Genomic DNA, 23,226 nt, shown 5'->3' with positions numbered 1-23,226 from the left:
AAAATCCTTGATGTACTAAAACATTAATAATTAATTAATTTAATCATTATATTTTCTATTGATATCCAATTTAAACAAATACTTAAGAGGACGCCATACCCGCTGTGCTGTCTATGTCTTACTAATACTAAAGTACATCATAAAAAATGTTCGTTCAGCAGAACACATTTTGTGATGTTAGCTTAATCTAATATTAAATTAGAGTAAATTTACCTATTATCAAATTTAAAGGTAAAAATATTATCTAGAAAATGAAATATATAATATATAATAAATTTTATTGATATTATCATCTTAAAGTGAATTATGAACATTTTAAAGTTGTAATATTTTATATAACTATAACTTACTTTAAAATAATAATATCAATAAAAGCATTTATCATTTTCTAGATAATATTCTTACTTTTAAATTTGATAATAGGTGAATTTACTCTAATATTAAAGCTAACATCATAAAATGTGTTCTGCTGAACGAAAATTGTTTTATGATATACGTTAGTAAGACAGAGACAACACATGTGGGTATGGCGTCTTCTTAAGCTATGACTATGAGTCTATGTAGCTCAGTGTATTACAATTGATCAAATACAAAACATTATTCTATGATACTATTTGTAGTATGATATAATATATTAATGAGTAAATACTAAATTTTTATTATTAAAAATAATAATTTGTTTAGCACGAAGTTGTACTAATGATTAGATGGTAAAAACTGAATTATATAATACAAAAATGTATAATATATATAAATTAATATTTATTATAGTTCTGCATGCCAAAAGCGACAAAATTCCTAATAAATTGTAATAAAAAGTTATAAATAATTAAAATTAAATAAAAATAATTAATTAATTTAATTTTAAATAATTTTGTAACTGCAGATATTTTGAAGGACTAAGCGTCTAATCCCTTATTCTGATTTCTACCTATATATGAAGACGAGGGTCCGAAACTCTTTGCATGTATAGTACGGAATTCGAACATTTTAGAGATTGTCGTTAATTGCTCGCGCATGTCAAGTATAGAAGCCGGCTGTATTATCATATAAATGCGAATTTAAAACGCGTCAGTAAGCGCCTTTGCTGTAATGACCTCAATATTCGAGAGGTAGGTTTACAGTTGTTATTCGAATCTTAATCTTAATCACCACAGCCACTATGTCTATATAGTTTGCAGAGGGATCTGAACACGTATATAGAGTATACGAATCTCTATAGCAGCACCTCTGCTGCAGTTTTCTCTTCAGTTATAATATAATGTATAATAGAAGTGCTCGCTAGGATATGTTATGCTGGCGGTACTCACTTATTACTATAATTAGGTATAATATTATATAATAAAATATCAAACATATTTTTTAGATTTTCCCGAATAAATATTAAAAACATATAGAAGCAAGTTACATATAAACATATACGTATAAACGTAATATAACAATATGTAATATATTGTGTATGTGTTATTTTATATCCCCTGATATTTTTATTTTATTTTGATAGTTTATTTATTTTACATTGGAACATTTGTGTACATTTTAAATTGATTTATAGCCATTGTAGTATTGTATGATGTATATAATATCAACAGAAACATTGTTCGAAACATTTTTATAGTGAATGGCTCACACTTGATAAAACCGTTTTTGTTTGTTCTCGGTAATTTTCTTTTTTATAAAATAATTTTCAATTGACTTTTCTTCTTTTATTTATTTCGCCCACTTTTGTTGGTCGGATTAATTTTCTCTTGGACCATTTTCGTGGAACCGTTTTCTCGTCCGTCGAATTAATTTCCTCTGATCATTTTTTTTTCCGGGACGACTGCTTTTTTTCCGTTTGGTCACTATTACCAATTATCACCCGCAAGCGTAGTCATGTCGAATACGAATTTAATTTTCTCGTCACGGTAGTCATCATTAATAACACACACGCGCGTATGCAATTTAAGTCTTCCGTCAGTGCATATATCGTGTATACGATACAATAAAGTTAACTGCGAATAGTCCGGTTGACATTTCAGTGACGGTATCGGACAAACGCGTATTTGTAGTGGCTCGCCCAAAAACGATTATCTCTCCATCGCCCATATAATAAAATATTATATTATTATCTTCGTCGTATTCGTCGCCTATTTGGCACCAGCGCGACGACACGAACGGGAAGCTAAGCTATACAGTCCAAGACGTTTATTTTTTCAATATCGTCACTATTAAATTCAACGCCACTGTAATTTTATTAATATTATTGCGTGCAGAATAAACTATATACATTATATTATGCATAACATTATAATAATATATTTAGTTTATTCTCAGATAATGATATCGACCGAATTATATTAAAGAATATAAGCGTATAATATATACGAAATTTATTGTTGTAAAAATATTGAATTTACCCTTCATGGATGACTGTGAATATATTATTATTGTTATTATAAATATCATCATTGTCCGTGTATCGATTACTCGATGAAATTCTGTAGTTGTCATTATGTTGTATTTGTATAGGAAGCGCGTAACAATGCCGTTGATGTCGTCTCCTGCGCGCGCTTCGCACACTCACAAAATGTTCTATAGATAAAATCGCATTACGATCAAATATTATTATGACGTGTCTCTTTTCGTGATTTTAAAACCATATAGTACATTATAGACGTGATTTTGGCATTTGATAAAATATGTTTTATTCCAAATTATTATAATAATAATATGTAATATGAAGTGGTTGAGTTTTATTTATTTGCCTCGCGTTGCATTAATCCCATACCGAAACTACACATATATATATTGTTGCGCCGTAGCAGGCGTGTGCAGTTCAATTGAAAATTTTATCAGTTTTGTGGAAATTGTATCGTATAAATTAATCACGTGTAATTTATATTGTATAACAAACTTTTTTTTCTTTTGATAGGTACTTCGTTATATATTTTTAAACCTGTCGATATAATAGGTAGTCGCTGTGGCACTATATTATAGTAAGTATTTATGTGGTAGGTTAAGCACTTTAGGCAGGTCTTATCCTATAAGGATTTTCCACTACTTTACTCAAAGTAGTATATCAATGTCTGATAAACTGTATTACATATACACGGAGAAGATGTTATAGATATTTTATGATGTGCAAGATAGAATTAGGCAGAAACCTACGTGGGACGGTTTTAATAAAAAATAATGTGATTTAATATATTCCATACTTAACTGTCGATATCTATTGAATCAATTTCAGTTTTAATATTTCCCATATTCTGTCGATTTGGACTCTGTATACTCGTAATTAAAGAATTAAGTCTAGTGCAAATCTATAATTGGATAAACGGGTGTTTCAAGTTCATGTAAAATATTAAGTTTATAGACTATATCTTCTTCGATAAATATTCAAATTTTAAGATAGAACATTTAGGTCTCTAGAACTCCAAAAGGTATATTATAATAAATATAGAAAGTTTAGCCGTACATAGATTATAGGACATAGTTAAATAATAATATTAATTATTATTAATTAATAATATTTGAAGTTTGAAAATCAAAATGTATACATTTTTTTAAATAATTTTTTTTACGAAAAGTATTAATGTTATACAAATATAATTACAAATAGTTCATAATCAAACAACTTTCCTATGTATACTTAATTTTCACGTCAACTCATAATCTTATAGTTAGTCAAGATAGTTACGGATTATTTTTATAATGAAAATACGTCGAAAACCAAACATCCTATTACTCGTATAGCTAATAACTCCCTGTAGGGACTAAATATCATATTTTAATATTTTTAGAGGACAGAATTTCCTTGATTCACCAATAAGTAATTGAACTTTTTTTTTTGGTGCTTGTGTTGAATAATATGCGTATGGTTTCCCAGGTAGTCCGACGGCACTATTCATTATTGCGCGTACGTTTGTTTAAATCGCCATTACGCGACGGTATATTATATACAATTATATTATAATAACTTCAGACGTTACAATAGTATAGTATATAGTAGTAGTTATAGTATATCGTATATTATGGTAATGTTTTCAGCCGGGTGTACTACGAAATCGGTTGCGGCGGCGGCGGCGGTGGCTCGGTAATGTTCGATATCACATTTCACGTCCTAAATACGTTCTTATCTTCGGTCCGCTGTGTGTGTAATGTTAAAATGATGTTATATTAATGGTGTGTATAAATGTTCATGTCGTGTGTGTGTGTGTGTGTATGTGTATGTGTGTGTACGAGACTGGTTGACAAAAAAAAAAAAAGAATGATGGTCTGTATCACAGTGGCATTCTGGCCCTGTCCGGGCTACGCCCTCGTCGATTTCGTTCTTATCTAAAAAAAAAAAAAACATAACTCTAACAATGTATGTATAGTATATTATGTTCGTATAATAAAATTTTATTATAATCCTGCCCGTCGCCGGATAATACAGAATTGGTAGGTCCCTTTTAATCCTCATTGTGATTCCTTCAGTGAATTTCCGCTAACGCTACAAGAACGGTCTCGCGTTTTGATAGTCGTTAATTTTTTTTTTCTTGTCGCCATCTTATATATAATATAGTATTATTAAATTACATCCTTCAGACTGCAGCTACGTGACGACCCGTTCCTTTGGTGAGTTCTTTTTATTATCATATTATTATTATTACGAAGAAGTCGGTCTTTGAGCGCGCGCGTTATGAAATAAAGGTTATTCCTGCATACTATATATACTGTACAGTATACGTGCATTTTTAAATATTTTCGTTGTATATCTTTGCGGCAATAATAAGATTTTATAATGAATATAGTACGTGGATTATAAACACTCAGTGTGTTTATAATGGTATATAATATAATAGGTGTATAATATTATATTTTGCCGCGAGTCATTACGCAACCGTTTTATTTTCCGTTTCTATTATATTTTTCGTTATTATTTTTGTTAACATAGTTTTTATAGTTTTTATTTTTCAAGAAATTAAAATAACACCGACCGGCGATCGTGGAGCACTACAATGAGTGTAGACCGTTTGGTCGAGTGCTTATTCCACCAACAATTTCGTAATGTTAAGTCCGTAGGTATTGCACACGTAAACAAAAATAATTTTATTCCCTAAAGCGGTATAATAGTCACCTAAACTGACAATTAATTTTTTGTTTAAGACTATTACAATTGCCCGAACTTAACCCACGAAATCGTCAGTGACTAGTATCGGATATCGTCAAAAATAGAATATTATGTAGGTACAACTAAGCTTGTGACCAGACGTACTTTTTTTTGATAGGACAGTACTTTTTCAATTCATCGTTCTAGTGTCCTTAAAAATATAGTTAAGTACATGCAATTTGCACTAAGTTTTGTTTAAATATCACATGCAGGCTATAAAATTATTATTTTTCATAGTTTAGTTATTAATTTGTATTATATGATCTAACCTAATGTATTTAAGACTTAAGTATATAATATATTATTATTTTGTACGTCTGTAGTACACTAGTAGATACACTAGTACCATAAATATTTTCCCACTTTAATATAGATAAGTTATTTATGGCAGAGAATCTAAAATCAAAAATTGAATTAGACTTCAACTTTTTTTTTGTTTTTGCTGTCACTATTCGTATAGGAGGCAACACCGTAGAAACATTGATCACGATAATAATAATTATAATGTTGTGCAGCGCGATGATGCTATTCATCATTCGCATTTTTTAAAGTATAAACCGTGAGTCATCGCTGCCACGCGCGTACCTATCGCAGTACCTTTGTGTACGTACGGCACATTCGAATGTACAAAATGTGTGTGAGCTTATTAAAACAATAATTATTGTACCTCTCTATTAAAAATAATATACCGTATATAGTTATACTGCTACACCAGTGCTGACTGCAGAAGTGCAGACGTGTGCGGCGGAAGGGGATATCTTGTACGTGCGATATTATATTTTATAACCGTTTATCTTTTTTTCCGCAGTCCGGAACTGCGTGTATCCGGTTACACTTAGATTTATATTATATATTACATAACATTATATACCTATCTAAAAAACTTCTTATATTCATATAATATATCCAATGGGCAGTAAAAGACGTCCCCGACTATTCAATACCCAGTACGAATTTTGCGGTGAAATGTTTAGCAGTGATTATAATATTTATAGAGCACCTATTCATGTCATATGCGTACACAATTATACACGAGAAATAAAAAAAAAAAGGTGGATAAGATTATTATTTCTTTTCCTCTTTCTTGTTTCTTCGTTTACGTTCGAAACTATGTAGGTATATTAGGTACCGTACTGTATTTTCATCGAGCGCCATAATTTAATATACTCTACAGCAAATATTATTGCTACAGCGTTTATGTAACTCATCATCATTCTCGCCCTCCGTCCCCCCGATGAGTGAGTCGGAATAATAAGTGTTAATTACACTAATGAGAACTAAAAAGAAATTGTTATTTAACGGTGTTGGCTTGTAGTACCTACTTCGTATAATGGTATACGGGTGTCTTCAGCCATAGTCCAATAAGTACCTATCATATTAACTTCATTATTTCCGTGCCCCGTTACATTTATACATTTAATAATGTAGTAACTATCTTGGGACGGAAAGATATTAATTTATTCGTATTATTTATAATGCCGGAACTCTATGGAAAATGCCTGAATGTTTGCTCTACAATTTCGTCGGTACCTATACAATATTACCTATAATATGTAGGTATATACTATAGGTATGTATATACATACATATATGCTAATTTTAAACAGCGCAGTTGTTCAAATATATTACAAGCATAGGTAGACCACGCATAGAGCTTGAAACTAGAGTCTGTCAATTATCATGGATACGGTGTATGTTTATTGAAAAAATAAAATATATATGATTTTGTATTAGCGAGGTTTGAAATACAATGAGCAAATTTACAGAGATACGTTCACTATATAGGTACAATCATTGAATTTTGTAGCGATGTCCGCCTATTCAATTATAATTATTATTGTTAATTTATAATAGAACTAAAAAAAATCAGTTAAACGTATTAGTGTTTCAAGATTTTAGGTGCGATTCAGTTCCATTATTTTTAGACGTATAATTGTTCATGATGAATACTAGTTGTATATTCATATCTCTTTGAACATCGAAAACTGATTATTGTTGTTTGTTTCAAATACAATATTATACTTATCTTTTCACGGACAATAATGTAATATAAATGTAAAGCTCTGTGTATTAGATTATCATTAAAATAATACACAGTTAACCTTCGTTTGTACTTAATTTGGTTTTATCATACTATGATAACGAAGTACAACCCCTGCGGCTAATCTCGGTGCGTCTCTATAGTCCTTTCTCGGGTGATATTTCATGTCGATAACGTCGCATGACATGGTCGTCGGAAGCCAAAAGACTTCATCGATGGTTGCAAATGTGTCAAATATGCGTCAAGAGTCCTTTTTGTGTGCTGTTGACATAATATTGCATTTTGCATTATTATAATATTCTATAATAATAATAATAAATATATATACAGGGTGATTCTTTTATCATGAACCACTCATTATTTCAAAAAGTATTCATGTTTTTGAAAATATTTATTTACATTGTTTCAAGTTGTTAAAAAATCAACGTTTTTTTAAAAAAATTATATTTTTAAACATTTTTTATCCTTATAATTTCTTTTAAGTTTTTTACTTTTTCGAATGACAACATACACTTTTAATTTTATATTTTAAAGCAAAATATTTTTCTGAGTATTTTGATACATAAAAATCGAATTTAAAGCGAGTACCTTATGAGTTATAAGTATTTAAAGTTTTGATGCGTGGAGTGGACAAGGGTACGGGGTTACCCTGCATAATGTTTGTCCACTACTCTGCTTGTCTAAACTTTAAATACTTATAACTCATAAGGTACTCGCTTTAAATTCGATTTTTATGTATCAAAATACTCAGAAAAATATTTTGCTTTAAAATATAAAATTAAAAGTGTATGTTGTCATTCGAAAAAGTAAAAAACTTAAAAGAAATTATAAGGATAAAAAATATTTTCAAAAACATGAATACTTTTTGAAATAATGAGTGGTTTATGATAAAAGAATCACCCCGTATATATATTATGTAGTATATACCTAAAGTTATACCATTACGGTTAATAATAATAATTGTAATATTATGAAAAAAACCTTATTATTATTATAATATAATATAATATAGTGTCATCGGCTTGTCATTTCCTACAAACGTCTATCCATAATCAATAGTGTTATCGATTTTAGCTTTGCGTTTAATTCGGTTTTAAAACACATTTAATGTTACATTGCCCAACCACGTTTGAAAAAATAAACTTTTGGTGGTTAGAAACTAAAACGATTTCGTGATTGAGTTGAACGAGTTGTGACTTGCGAATGCGGGTAATTGACTTTGTGAACTGAGTGTTCAAAGGAAGTTGTTGTCACACGTTTGCCCCGGAACGGATATAATACGTTGTCTTATAAGACCCGTTTATATATTTGTTGAAGTGCCAGTAGAGTTAACTATGTGTAGGGTGCTTTAGGAATGATCAGCAGAGAGGCATTTGTTTGTTTCCTGTAAACGTCTGGAACGTCCGGTATAAAATATGTTTAAAACGTCGCAGTTATCGCCCATGTACAATATAAATTTTATACAAACCATTTCATTCGATTGTATCATTCAGAAATATATGTGATCAAAATAATTCCCTCAAAATACTAGTTTGAAGACAAATATTATTTCTTATAATCTTATTCCGTATTTGTTTTGAAACGAATTATTAGTACATACAAATTACATACCTACGCATTATTTGTACAAATTTCATAAAAATATATTCTAATACAAATAGTCATACACTTCTGGAATTTTTTTTAATTTAACATGATTAGGTACATAAATAGCGGTACGTACAGACTACGCCTATTTAAAAATATTTAAATTCAAACTACGTGCATAATATATTTTGATGACATTTCATAATGTCTATCCAATGACTCACATTTGCACACACTATAGACATATGTGTATACTGTGTATACTATACTTATAATATTGTTACCATAATCATAGAGTGTATTAACAAAAACCGAGTAAAAACAACTATCTACTATTATAAGTCTATATATATATATAACTTCTAAAAATTCCACAAATTTCATTTTAATCATAATGACGTGACATGGCGAATCCTACATTTGGTGTCCAAGTCATCCAATTAAAAAAAGTATAATTCTATTTATTTTTTGTTGAACACAAAACCTACATTTTAACTATATAACAGGTAAATATACACTAATATATACTAATATAGGTATACTAATGTGTACCTATACACTAAAATGTAAATAGTGTTACGTTTGTCTCCAAACCTTCCAAAATAAATTTTGTTTTTATATGTTCGTTAAATATATATAACAGTATATAATTTAGTATTCGTGTACATTATATACCTATAGTATTATGTACTAGTAAAAACAAAATTAATTATATTTTCAATCTATTTGTGTCAAACGGGTTGAAATTGCTGTTTTTTCGATTTATTTTTGAAATTTGAGATTATGTATGTTTTTTCTTGGATGACTAGCTACAGACTTAATGATCTCAGTATAGTATACCCTAAATTCGAAATTAAATTTGTAAGTTAGGCTTAAAAAATGTCAAGTTAAATTATTGCATCTTATTTCTTAATATCACTAATGTCATTTAAATTACAAGTTTTAAAATATAGGGTTTCAATTTTATTGATAAATATATAGTATTAACTTGATCCTATAACTTACGTTATTATGGCTAAATGTTTTTATAATTATTAAAAATAGTCTTATGATTTTTTCGATAATACATTACTATACTGATGTCGTAATTGTAATGACTCATCGATATTCCGGCAAACTATCCATCGTCTATAAAACTGTATGTATCATTAATTCATAACTAATGTGATTACTTTAATTTGACTAATTTAAGATAGTATATGGGCCATATAAGGTTATTAAAATATTAAATTAATAGCAACTATTGTTGAATTTGTATTTCCACTGAGTATTTTTGTTTGCCATAGATAAACGATAAATTATGACATTATGACATTATAAGAAATATTTATTAAACATTTATTAAAAACTTGTAAAATTAATAATATAAAGTATAAATCTTATCGCTTTTTTTCGCAATTCTACATTTTTAAATACCTTCTATGGATATGCTATTTTATATATAAATACAATTTAATTATTATTTAGTATAATACAATATTACTATAGAGAGTTATCGAGTTTTGTATTTATATATTATTAAAAAATGTTCAATTACAATTGATTTAAAAAAATAAATAATATATAAATATATATTATTAATGTGTATATATTTATATTCTATTCCACGTTTCTAATTTATGTGATTAGCGGTTACTTAGGTTAACTCATCTTAAAAATTTACGTCATCATTTTAGTGCATTGAAATATAATATATTACAACACAAATATATTAGGACAACGTTATTGAATTTTTGATATTATAAATATTACAGATTAGTGTTATCTACTGATAGTAAATATTAAAAATTCTTTGCTGTCTTCTTAAAAAAAAAAAAAACATTTTAATAAATATGAAATAACTATAATGTATAATAAAGTTTATTTATTTTTTTAAATTTAATTTAATTTATCCTCTGTTATTATCAATTTGTTAGAAACATGTATTTATCATGGTTATTTGAACATTGTGTAATTCTACGTATAATTTATATACTTAGTGAGAATTAGATAAATAGATCTATTCTCATTCATTAAATGCATGTGAATAGTTTTTTTATTTATCATAAAATACATATTTATTAATTTATTAGTATTCAAAATCATATTTATAAAAATAATTACTGGAATTTTGCAATTATTCTAAGATTATTATTATTGTACTTGTACAATTTTTTCGAGCTCTCGCGAAAAGCATACAAATTTTTAATATATAAAATAACTTTTCATCTAAAATTTATATTAATGTTATATCAAGTGTGATACGAGTAAAAAAAAAATATTTTTAACATTTAAATTGATTTAATTAAATTACTGGTGCTTCATGAACTATGCATAGAATATCAATAAGAATATTATTTCTTTCATAAAACAAGTTAGATACTTCTCTAGTACCTGTTTACTGTGAAAACATTTTTTTTTTAATATAACGATTATTACAAAATATTGTGCTTAAAATATTTAAATAATACATATATTATATTCAAGTGAATATTAAAATTATGTATGTATAAAAGTCATTATACCAGGATCTTTAATACTTTTTTCAAGATGCTTCCATTGTATCATCTTTATTATGTCTATAAATTAGTTAAAATACTTTTCACTATGCACATGCAAGTAAAGCAGCTGCAACTGCGTCGTTCTTAATTTCAATTTTAAGTCATTATTGACTCAATTAAAGAATAAATTACATGTGACTTTAGTCTGTACTGCAAATAAGAAAATACACTTTAGAAATACATAACGATTAGTGAAGTACCCTGCTATTAAACGCACGGTTATTTATTTATTGCACGAGTAATACTTACATAATATAGTTATTACTTATTTGTGTTTTTTGCGTCTGACAATTTTTTTTTTTTTATTTAGTACAAATAAGACATTCCTAGCCGTAGGCTATCTATATCTATGAATATTTAGGCAAATTACAATATAGTTTTAGCATATTAACGTGATGATTATAAATATTTTTATATAAGAACTAAGGGATAAATATATCTAAAATATAAATTACAGAAGTAAAAATATGTTTATATAAATACTAGTACTTACAATATTTAAAACTTAATATAACAGAGTGAATGACGTTTAAAAGCGCTTTAGGAGCGCATGTGTAGTAAGAAGATTTGAGTGTTGTGAAGGTGGTTTAGCGTACGAGTTCGTGGGGACGAGCTCGTTTTAATCGACGTTGAGTTGGGTGAGTGAAAAGATTATAATGGACTGCACCTGATGAATTTGGAAGAAAGCAATGGAAATTTTTTGCTAAGATTTTTATATGATCTTCGATATTCAGTATTAAAAGGTCTTTGTGGAGATTTGCGTTTTTAACAAATCACGGGGGGTTTGCAATTATTTTGAGGATTTTATTTTGGACAGTTTGGATTTTTTTTTATGTGCGTGGATACGCAATTACCCCAAATTGGGCATGCGTAGGTGAGTAGTGGGTGTATGATTTGTTTTTAAATTAAGAGAGAGCATTTTTTTTGTATAGTTGATTTTTTGTTCAAAATGGGATAAAGCATTGAAATGCGCTGGTATGCCTGTTGGACTTAAGTTGAAATGTGGGGCCGCAACGTGAATCGTTTGTCAAGAGTTACTCCAAGGTATTTAACCATCGGTTGCCACGGTAAATTTTCGCTGTCGAAATTTAGTTGAGGGGAAGTAATGTAACGACGTAGACTAAAAATAACTCCAATGCTCGTGGAGGCGTTGATTTTGATCCTCCAGTTTTTACACCAGCGTAAGTTGGTATTTAAGTGAGCTTGCAGATTTGTAGTTATTGCCTCAATGTTGCGTGATTCCGTAAAGATAGTTGTATTGTCAGCGAAGAGAGTAATATGAGTACATGGTGATTGAGGAATGTCGAAAACGTATAAGTTGAATAATATAGGACCAAGTTTGGAGCCTTGAGGTACACCAGTAAAGATCGACTTGAGGTTATTCTGACTGAAAATTGTCTATTTGAGAGGAATGAGCAAATAGTATTAAAGAAATGCGTTGGAGTATTTATATTTCATAGTTTAAAGAGAAGACCTTCGTGCCACACTTTGTCAAAAGCCTTCGAAATGTCGATAAAGATAGCGCCAGTGTGACAGTGTTTGCGTCTGACAATTGAAGCAGCTATTTTGTATTAAAAAAAATGCATGTGTATAAATAATTACGTTCGTTTACACAAACCTTTAATTTTATATTTTTTCATACATTCCACTATCTCTCCCGGGAGTACAAAATAATATTTAAATTTATATATGTATATTGTATTAACAAAATATTTGTGCGGGGAAGTTTTCATGTCCGGAAATCGTTCGTATCCTAATGTCATCGACCTTGATCACAGGCCGGAAGTATATATATATACTGTATGCGGTCGTGTGTGTATGGATTGTAATGTGTGCGTGGTTTATCACAAGAACAATATTCATTCGCGTTTATTTATAATGACTCTTTGTAATAACATATGATACGTTTATATTTATACTCTCTCGAATGCTAAAAAAAAGATACAGATTAATAATATAATTTTATGAAAATAGCAAGTACTTAATAATAATATTTTGGTCGATTTTTGTCTTACTTTTTTTAGCGTGCACAGTTGGGTTGTGGTTATAACACTGCTGGCGGTAACCAAGGTTTAACCAACACAACCTTTGGCGGAAAATCGGGCACGGTACCTGGCCATCACAGTGGCCCGCCCGGTATGACCGGCAACTATGCTAGTGGCGCCCCTACACAATACCATCACAGAGCGACGACCGGCTGGAACTCGGCTCCCTTACCTGCCCAACAGTATCGATACGGAACCGGTCCAGTAACGCAGACCACCATGTCGCCGTACACGTCCTACAACCCTAATCCGACAACCGTGAGTATATTTCACTTTGTTCTTATTAAGTTTATTATTTTATCGAACACAAAACAGTTTTATACAGATTTCGGTAACTATAATTATGTAGGTAGAATATTGGTGGATACTTAAAGAAAATAAGTCGTATCGGTAGAACATTTATATTTTTTTTTTTTGATACCGCTCGTTCGGTTTTGTTAAAATACATAACCCGCCATTAAAATCCTTTCCATTTTAGCATTATACTATTATGCACATATAGAGACTTCAGATAAATAAGAATTTTTTTCATGAAATTCGTTTAATCGTATCGAAATTTTAAGTTGGATATTTGGTCCGATAGGTACACTATTCGTATTCTAAAAATTGTTTTTCGCCCACTTAAATTTTTGGGAATATCAGTTATTAATTATAATAATATATAATGCATATACATGTAAATAATTTTTATGTGCTTATTGTTAAACGGCTTATCTAAAGCGTGATTTGTCTTTATATTAAGTATAACTAATTCTAACATTAAAAATATGTTATCAGTTACCGCCTACTTCAGTTATAAATTATAGTTATTAGTACTCAAGGACAAGTCCCGTGTTAATAAGTTGGAACTGAGCTTATAATGTATTATAAGAATATTTCACGGTTTGCGTGTGATTAAAAAAAAAACAAAATGTTGAGGTTGGTTAGTGTCAATGACATTTTTACTTTTCGTCAGTTGTGTTATAATAAATATTTCTTATTTCGGTACATATTCGAATAAATTATATAAATATATTATATTAAATATCGTATAAATAAGCTACATTTAAAAACTAATTAAAAAATAAACAATAGTTTTTTTTTTTTAAACGTTGTTTCAATAACTATTTTATATTGAATTATAAATACACTAAATATTTTTTTCTTAAAAACATGCTTTTAATAATTATACACTTTGAATTCACAAACATTATTCAATATTTTGAAACAAAAAATTGCTGCCCACTTATCTCTCGCGTGTAATCATATTTTATATTGGCAGACGAATTTGAAAAAAACTAAACCGTATTTGTTTATTATTATTATTATTATTGTTATTATTTTTTCACTTTATGTACAGTATGTTGAAATATATGTCACCACTCACCATAATATTATCACAAATATATATAATCTATTTCTAATGTTTATTTTCCACCATCGGCACCATCCCATTGCAATACTTGCATAAAAAGATTATTAGGTAGTCGAGTACCGTTTTTTTTTTCTTGATATATTTTTGTCTATTCACTGAAGTGTCGCGATAAGATAAACGATCACGAGTCTAGTAAGTCGTATCCGAAACGAAAATGCACGTATAAGATGCACTGTAAAACTTTGTAGGAAGGCGAGTAAAGTTATATTTCTTGTGAATACCATATAGTATAAGATTGTAAGCAGTGTGTTCGTACTATATTATGTACGCTAAAAAGTTATTCGAAACGCGAATGGAATTGTGACGATAAAACACAAAACCGTCGCCGTTTATGAAGATCTGAAATCGTCCATTAAAAGCAATCCTCACGTCCGATGTGTGTAAAAATTATTTTGCATATTCATTTAAATAATTTATTGTACAATTTACGATGTGCCGTCGCACCATTACAGTGCCAAGACGATGATATTATACTTTATATATGTAAACATATACATATATAATATGTATATCGTTGTATTCTTCTCTGGCGTTTTTCGATATTAATTTTGCGAGAGTATTTTTTTCTTTACTCATTAAGTATATGTTTTTATTTTTCGTAGACAAATTCGCTTTCTTTATCACAAATATATTGAGATGTATTTTACATTTTATACAACTTTAGACTAAAACCATGAAATAATGTTTTAACCCTATGGGCTATAACCTATGTGTAGATACCAATAAGAATCTGCAAAATAATTTCATTCATTTTGTCATACTAAATTTGGAATACTCTGTTTTATTATATTATACATGTGTATGATAGTAGTTTTTGAGACAAACAGTAAATAAAATACTCGCATCAAAATTATCAATTCTCGAGTAATATTTGACGGTTGATGTATGTATCTTTTTCATTTCAACATACCGAAATTACACTGAACTGCAGTGTCAACCGTGACATGGATTTAAAATGGCTTTTGTCCAAGCCTTTGTTTAAAAATTCGGCCTTGAGCTTTTTTCCCCTCTACTACTCGATGGCGTCATTAAATAAAATGTGTAGGTTCATTATGTAACTACTACATAAAATGCAACTGCAGTGCAAGCTTTAATTGCATTTTTCCTTCTATTTTGAATGAATTATAACTCAAGGTTGACGGCTTTTATAGATATCGCCTTTCCTCTCCCGACTATATTATACTTTATACCCCTCTATACTTTTTCTATAAACTTAATTTAAACATCTATTCTTATTTTCTGTTCCACGCATATCATTTACTACTTAAATTCGCATAATTACTTTGATGTACATTAGTTTACCTTTCATGTTTTAGATATACGTATACTATTAATACGCCATCTTATTTATAATTTTAATTCTTTTTTTTTCCAATTTTTAATATTTTAAATGATAAACATAAAAAAATGAATAAATTCTTGTTTGTAAATTACCAATAGAAATGCGCTTATAATTTTTGAGACTAATTTTTCTAACCTTCAAAAGCAATAAAACTGGTTAACTAGGACATACTAGGATTTTCGACTCTCGCCTTTTGTCTCAGTTAATTTTTACATTTTAATATTTTATATGCATGTGTGGTGTAAATGCCACGTGTTATATTCTTTTAGCAAACAATTAATTGTACAATTATTGTATAAAATGTATTATACTGATCTATATAAACAACGAATGCGAATGATGTATTGTTCTTTATAGTTATTATTAAATTATTAAATGATATGTAAATAATTAGTCTTAGCACGTACTTTAATTTAAATTCCTCTGTTTCAATCTTTTTAAAATAAGTGTATAATATAGTATATGTAATAGATTATACGTGATTATTAATCATATTATCCATACTAAATTTATATTATAAATTGTATTTATTTTTATAATAATTTAGTTTCATTATGTTTATATAATTGAAGGTTGGTAATATTTTATATGAATAATAATAATAAGTATAATATATACACTTTTTTAAATAAAATAATTCTCAATTTTTTTTTAATTTTTTTTTTTTTGAAGGTGTAATCAAAATCTACGTACTGCTACTTTTCTTTGCAGATTAATCCGTTATAGGCATTATATTACTTCAAAACCAAAACGGGTAAAACTTTTCAAACTCATCTAATACCACAATATACGAGATTACTGTATCTCGAACTTCCGTCGCCGCCGATTAAGTCGTTACAATTTCAGAGTAGAGCGTACTAGAGGTACTTATATATAACAAAATAGTTGTCGAATATACGAATTGGGGCAAGCCATTAGTTAAGACACAGGTTTTGCGCTTACATACTAAACAACTGTAGGTACCTATTTACTATTAAAATATGTTTCGGAAAGAGCGTTCGTTTCGTTAGTTTAACGATTTTATATTTTAAATATTGTGTTTCAAAATTGCATTTAAGGTCCAATTAGTAGATGTATAACTAGAATGATTGATATTACACAAATTATATTTACTCGCTTCTCTGAAAACTTCCGAGTCCGTTCAAAAACATATGGCGACTCGCGTTCAAGTGCTTTAGTTTACATGTCATATTCACACCTACACAGTATACACATAATTATAATATAGCTAGATACATTTATATTGTATATATTATATTTATGTCTTGCGATGAATTTGGTTGTTCCCAATACTCGCATGTCACATCGCCTCTGCGGTGCAGTTCTATATATTATATACTATTGCGGCTCTGAAGGTGAACCTGTTCGTTACGTAAAAATATATTTTAGACACACTATACTTTTCGTATTCGCGTAACACTTTGTCAAACCGAAACACACGCTCAAGAGACGTTCGTCATAGTTATATATTATTATTTCGGTTTTCAGTAAGTGGGCACGCCGATGAAATCCAAGTGCAAAAGGTGGCTCGCGAGTGCGCGGTGGAGTATAACGTTTCACTTACGAAAAAAAACACTGTACACATGCGCGAGCGCGCGCGTGTGACTTTATTATACGAAATGTTTACAGGATATCGAATTATTTTTTCGACCCTAGACTCTTCTCTTGTACGAATTTATATACTGGGTGATGCATTTACACGGTCACATTAATTTTCTAAAATTGTTAAGTATTTTAAAAAAAATAATGTTTTTTGGTATAAATTTAATATATAATAATAATAATAATAATTTAATATGTAAAATATGCTATTGATTTTATAATATACCATAGTATAGTATAGTATAGCATATACATTATTTGTTTATACTTTATATTATAATATTGCTTATATTCATATTTACACAAAATATTGTATCTATTATTTTAATCAAAGCTTAAATGTTGAACTTCATTATCAAAAGTCAAATACTTTTCTAAAAATTGTAGTGCATAATTATTAATTAAATAATAAAAGATTAAGTATTAAATATTAGGTAGTTTAGCAGAGTACGGACCAGAACTTTTATGAGGCATCCTTTGCCATTTCACTTTTATTACTCGAGTGTTATTAAGCCTAACAAAAATAACGTTTAGTGTTAGATGTTTGTATTAAAATATTAAAAAAAATAAAACATTTAAATCTTTTTAGTAAAAAATATATATGTATAAAAAATCATTTTTGAAAAATAATTTCATTTTCTTGGTAAAATAGTGTAGATTTTTATAAATTATACACCCTGTATAGATACATAACGTGCTTAGTGACCAGCAGTCTATGTTTTTTCCCAATTTGTTGTGTATATATAAGTCTTCTTTGTGCCTTGCCCGTGCATGCATAAGTATATATATACTTAGCACAGTGAATACGATTTATGTATATAGGTAAAACATAATCTCCCATTTACGATTTTAAGTTGCAACCTTCTCAGAATGCGATACGATTACGATGAACGTTCATCGCCTACCCTAATAATGTCACGTTACTTTTTTTTTATCTACCATAACCGGATAAACGGCGAGTGGTGTCAAAAGAATATTTTATCGTACGCGTCAAATATTAAAATTATATTATAACAGTGTAGTATTATTAAGTACACTTTTTTTCGTAGAAAGCTATACACGAGTAGCATATATATTACCTATATTAATTTTCATTAATAATCTCACGTATGTCACATCAGTGGTGGCGGTGGTGGTGGTGACGTTTTAATTATTATTATAATCTCATTTAAGGTGCTTCTTTATGTATAGAAGTGTACCCACTAGGTATATAAATTTTAAGTTCAGGTGTTGAACTGCATTTTTAATATAAATTAGGTATTTTATCATAATATGCTGACGAGAAACGAAATATACTGGAAATTATTTATTATTACGACTGTACATTATTATTATTATTTTTCGTTGTAACTCAATTATAAATTAATTATTGAGTAAGATAGCAGCTGTTTATCGTTGATATCATCAACCGTTAAAATAAGTAAGTACTAGGAAAAATTATCATCGTAATTACTTAAATTATTTAAAAAAATATTTTAACGAGTCTTATACTTTATACATATTATTATAGTTTAATTTGAATCATTTTTACTGCATACTAATTAGCCCTATAAACCTAATTTAAGTAATATAATTAACTGCTCAACTCGACAAAAGTCTACGAAGTTTTGCTTTTGCCCGTCAATCTATTCAACATAAATTTAAGTCATTACCGCGGTATTCAACCTCCAGCAGATAGGGTAGCGTTACTTAATTAAACCCATATTGTAAGTTACTTTACTCACTCATTCACTCGAAATCCCACGAATATGGTTTTTATTTATTTATTATTATTATTATTATTATTATTATAAGTATCGACTACATTTGTTACACCAAACATATAATACATTATTATATGTACATAGGTTACTCCGTTTACAAAAATACGCGTCTGTTACCATTATAGTTTGTTTTTTCTTTGTTTAATTTAGCATAAACTGTGATGGATTAAGACTCGTTATATAGGTGCCTATTCAATTTATTTATTTATTACTTTTTGAAGATCTAAACACTTATCAAAACATCTTTAGTTACCTAATTAAACAAGTTTATTAATTAACAAGTTACTTTTGAAATTTACATAGGGTTTATACAAGTAGGTTGTAAATTAAATTACATTTTGTTTACAATTGTACTTTAAAAATCATTATCTTTCTCCTTGTTAAAAATAAAGCACAATATTAAAATAGTTAAAAAACTTGTTCTGTAATCATAACCATACTTAAATTATATTACCGAAGTATGTAATATACTGCTTACCCCGTATTTAATATTTAGATGTATAAGTGCATTTGATTTAATGTGATAAGTTACAATAATATTTTCCATCAATAATTTATCTTGCCGTAGCTGGCCGAGCATAAAGCAATTAAATATGTGGTTGTTCAATATAATTTATTACTGTCATGATTTTCAAACTATATTTTAATGGAATACTTTTCAATACATCTGGAAAAAACGTACATAATAAATTGTGCTCATAAAAACTACTTTACAATGCATTTTTGTAATATATTTATTAATATTTTGTAAAGCGAGGATTGATTTTTAAAAATATATCAATTTAACACGGGTTCACCCGAGATATGCGCTGTCCTACAATTTCGACACCGGATAAAAACATAAATGGTTTTCTGGACGTTGGCCACGGAAATTCGCAATAAAAATAGACCAACGCCCCCTCTTGTACAATACACATGGCCCTCGACAACTGCACTCTTCGTGGTTATATGCGATTTTGGCACTCCTAAACGATAATCATTATACAGAGTGATTACACTTTCATGGCCACAAATGAGTCTTGCGTACTGAGTTAAGCTAATTATAAACCTTTAAATGACACCTTAAACTAGTCAGTGAGTTAAAATACCTGAAACTCTTGCGTATATTTTCCATATACATATTGATGCAAAAATGCATTACATATATTTATTTTTTCTTTCTTTAATTTTATTATAATAACATAACATACATGTAATATTTAATGTTTAATGTAAACTGTTTCTTATATGGATAAATATATGTATATTGAGTTCTGGATAATAACTGCAGTCAAATGATAATGAACGGAAACTATTTGTAATGCATATTCCTACGCCCATGGATTTGTTGTATGGGTGATAATAAAATATTTTATATTATTCATGATATGTGTGTCAAATGTCGATCATAAGTATATGAAATTACGTTGTAATCGGGGCATATGTGTAGAGCAAATAATGTATTTAGCGCTGATGTTTAATTTGACGGAACGATTTTAATATTCTAATTATATCATAACAATTATAAACATGACAATTTAAAACAAGAAATATGTATTGCTTATTATATATTTTATGAGTACAGTAAATATGAATGGATTTAAGGTCTTCCAGTTAAATATCAAAAATGTATACTTACATATATATTATACCTATATGTATTATACTGAAAGTTATTAATACAATTTTATAAGTAATTTTTAATTTAAATAGTTAGTTGTTTTTCTAATCATCCGTAGAACTTATAATAGATTATTGAAATAAGTTAGCTTGTTTAGATGATTTTAAAATGATCCATCAAATTAAAATTAAAAATGTTTATTAATATTTTTGATTTTAAATTATTTTTTATTCGTATACATTTATATAACCCGCACATACTAATTAAATAAGTATATTTACTCAATGTTTTTCCATATTAACTTTAAACTTGGCGAGTTAAATGTATTATTAATTAACTATATGAACTTCTTGCTTAACTATATTGTGTCCTATTAACTTAGCTAGAATTAATTATTTTCATTAACTTATTCACTTTTTATCCTATAGTCCTACCATTTTGTTTACGTGTATATTAACATTACTACGATGAATAATAATATCGAGTTAATATTCGGTATTCTAAATTCTTATGTGCGGGTTCGCCAGATAAGTGACAACAGATATTGCGTATCTATATTAAACAATAACGTCGATGTATAGTACCTATATTATAATATAAACAAACTGTTATCGACGTGTGTATAACATATTGTCAAAATTACTTGCGTACCTCGCGGGTAACGTGATCTGCAAACATTTGATGTGTACCTACTTATATAAGCTATACAGTAAATATTATATATATACAATGATATTCAGTGGTAAGTCGATCTTCTAATTCGGGATATGATATTATATATATATATAAATCGTGTAGAGTAATATAATAATAATAACATTGAGTATATATTATAATACGTAAAATAAAAAAAGAGTATAGACGAATATGTTTTTTGCTATCGAGACGCGATATTTTTGACCTCGTTCCGCCAATAGGTACATAGGTAATGATAATATTATAAATGTTTCGTGTAATCTGTATTTTCGATACTTTCTTTCGAAAGACAACAGCCGTTATGTATAATATTATGTATGTATATGTACTTACTCGCAACGCTATCGCCGTGGTTCAGTAGTATAGTATTGATATAATCATATTTTTTTCGCATTCGACATGGTGGGAGGAGAGTCGTCACTGGTTTATCCCTCTCCCACTCATCGGTTAAATACCCGAACCGAGTTCTACATCTCAATAGTTAAAATTTCAATACAATTTTTTTTTCTTTATCATTGCTGAAATTGTATAAAATTACATTCCTCTTTTGAAAAATCCTAAACATGCCACCACAGATTCTATGTATGTCATATATATATATATATACATACATATATATATATATATATATACATCTTAGTGTAAAGATAGCTAGAAAATAGTTTCGATCGCCGCACGTGTATTTTGTATTTGTGCCACTGACTGAAGTACACATTAAATCATTCCACGGTAAAATTATGTTCATATTTTTTCGGACAGCACGAAAACTATGTACAAAGAATGTATTGTTTGTAGCCCGCTGCTACTGTCACAGAAAACTCGTATAAATATCATATACATGGTATATATTCGATGGACTACATTTTGTTCACAAATCCCGATATGGTTCTAGTAGTCTATACCGAGTGTAATAAACATTTAAATACAGCAATTTTAATACCTAACTAATAATGTAATATAATTTATGATCTGATTAAAAAATAAAAAAATCATTATGTATATTATAATAATTATTAGGTATTCAAATTAATTAAATTAAATAATTAATCAGTTACTTATGTTAAACGCTGTAATATATATATATTTACATAGTGATTCACCGTGTATTTTCATACTACTTTTTCAATTAATTATGCATTTATTTAAATTCTGATTTTGGAATTTTAAAGTTATAGCTAGATTATATTTTTTAAAACTTTTATACTAATATTTAACTTAATACCTATTATACTCGGGTAGTTTTTAACAAATTATAAAATTACCATAAACTTATATTGATGACTACAATTTTCTTATCATTATTACCTTCATATTTAATTTTAAATCCCATATTGACTATTACTTTAGTACTTTGATAAATAATCAGAAACCACTCGTTCAAATTTCAACTATGTACATCAACATTTTAAAAAATCGTTTCCTTAATAAACTTTAAACTTACAATAAAAATGGTAATTATCAT

The 23,226-nt window shown here is 28.3% G+C and overlaps 1 protein-coding gene across 8 annotated transcripts in view; it reads left to right on the top strand.

Annotated features, from left to right (window-relative positions):
- Positions 1 to 23,226, top strand: part of LOC113555532 (protein alan shepard) — a 116,473-nt gene that overhangs the window by 51,200 nt on the left and 42,047 nt on the right. For 7 of the 8 annotated variants that reach the window (XM_026959926.2, XM_026959924.2, XM_026959925.2 and 4 more), the window contains one exon: positions 13,327 to 13,605. In XM_026959926.2, coding sequence (XP_026815727.1) covers positions 13,327 to 13,605 — 279 coding nt within the window. Of the gene's footprint in view, positions 1 to 4,578; positions 4,600 to 13,326; positions 13,606 to 23,226 lie in introns of those variants that run through there. The other variant, XM_026959930.2, reaches the window with a different exon arrangement.

This window comes from Rhopalosiphum maidis, chromosome 3, assembly GCF_003676215.2.
Source record: "Rhopalosiphum maidis isolate BTI-1 chromosome 3, ASM367621v3, whole genome shotgun sequence".
NCBI lineage: Eukaryota > Metazoa > Arthropoda > Insecta > Hemiptera > Aphididae > Rhopalosiphum > Rhopalosiphum maidis.
This window is presented reverse-complemented; position numbering and strand designations above follow the sequence as displayed.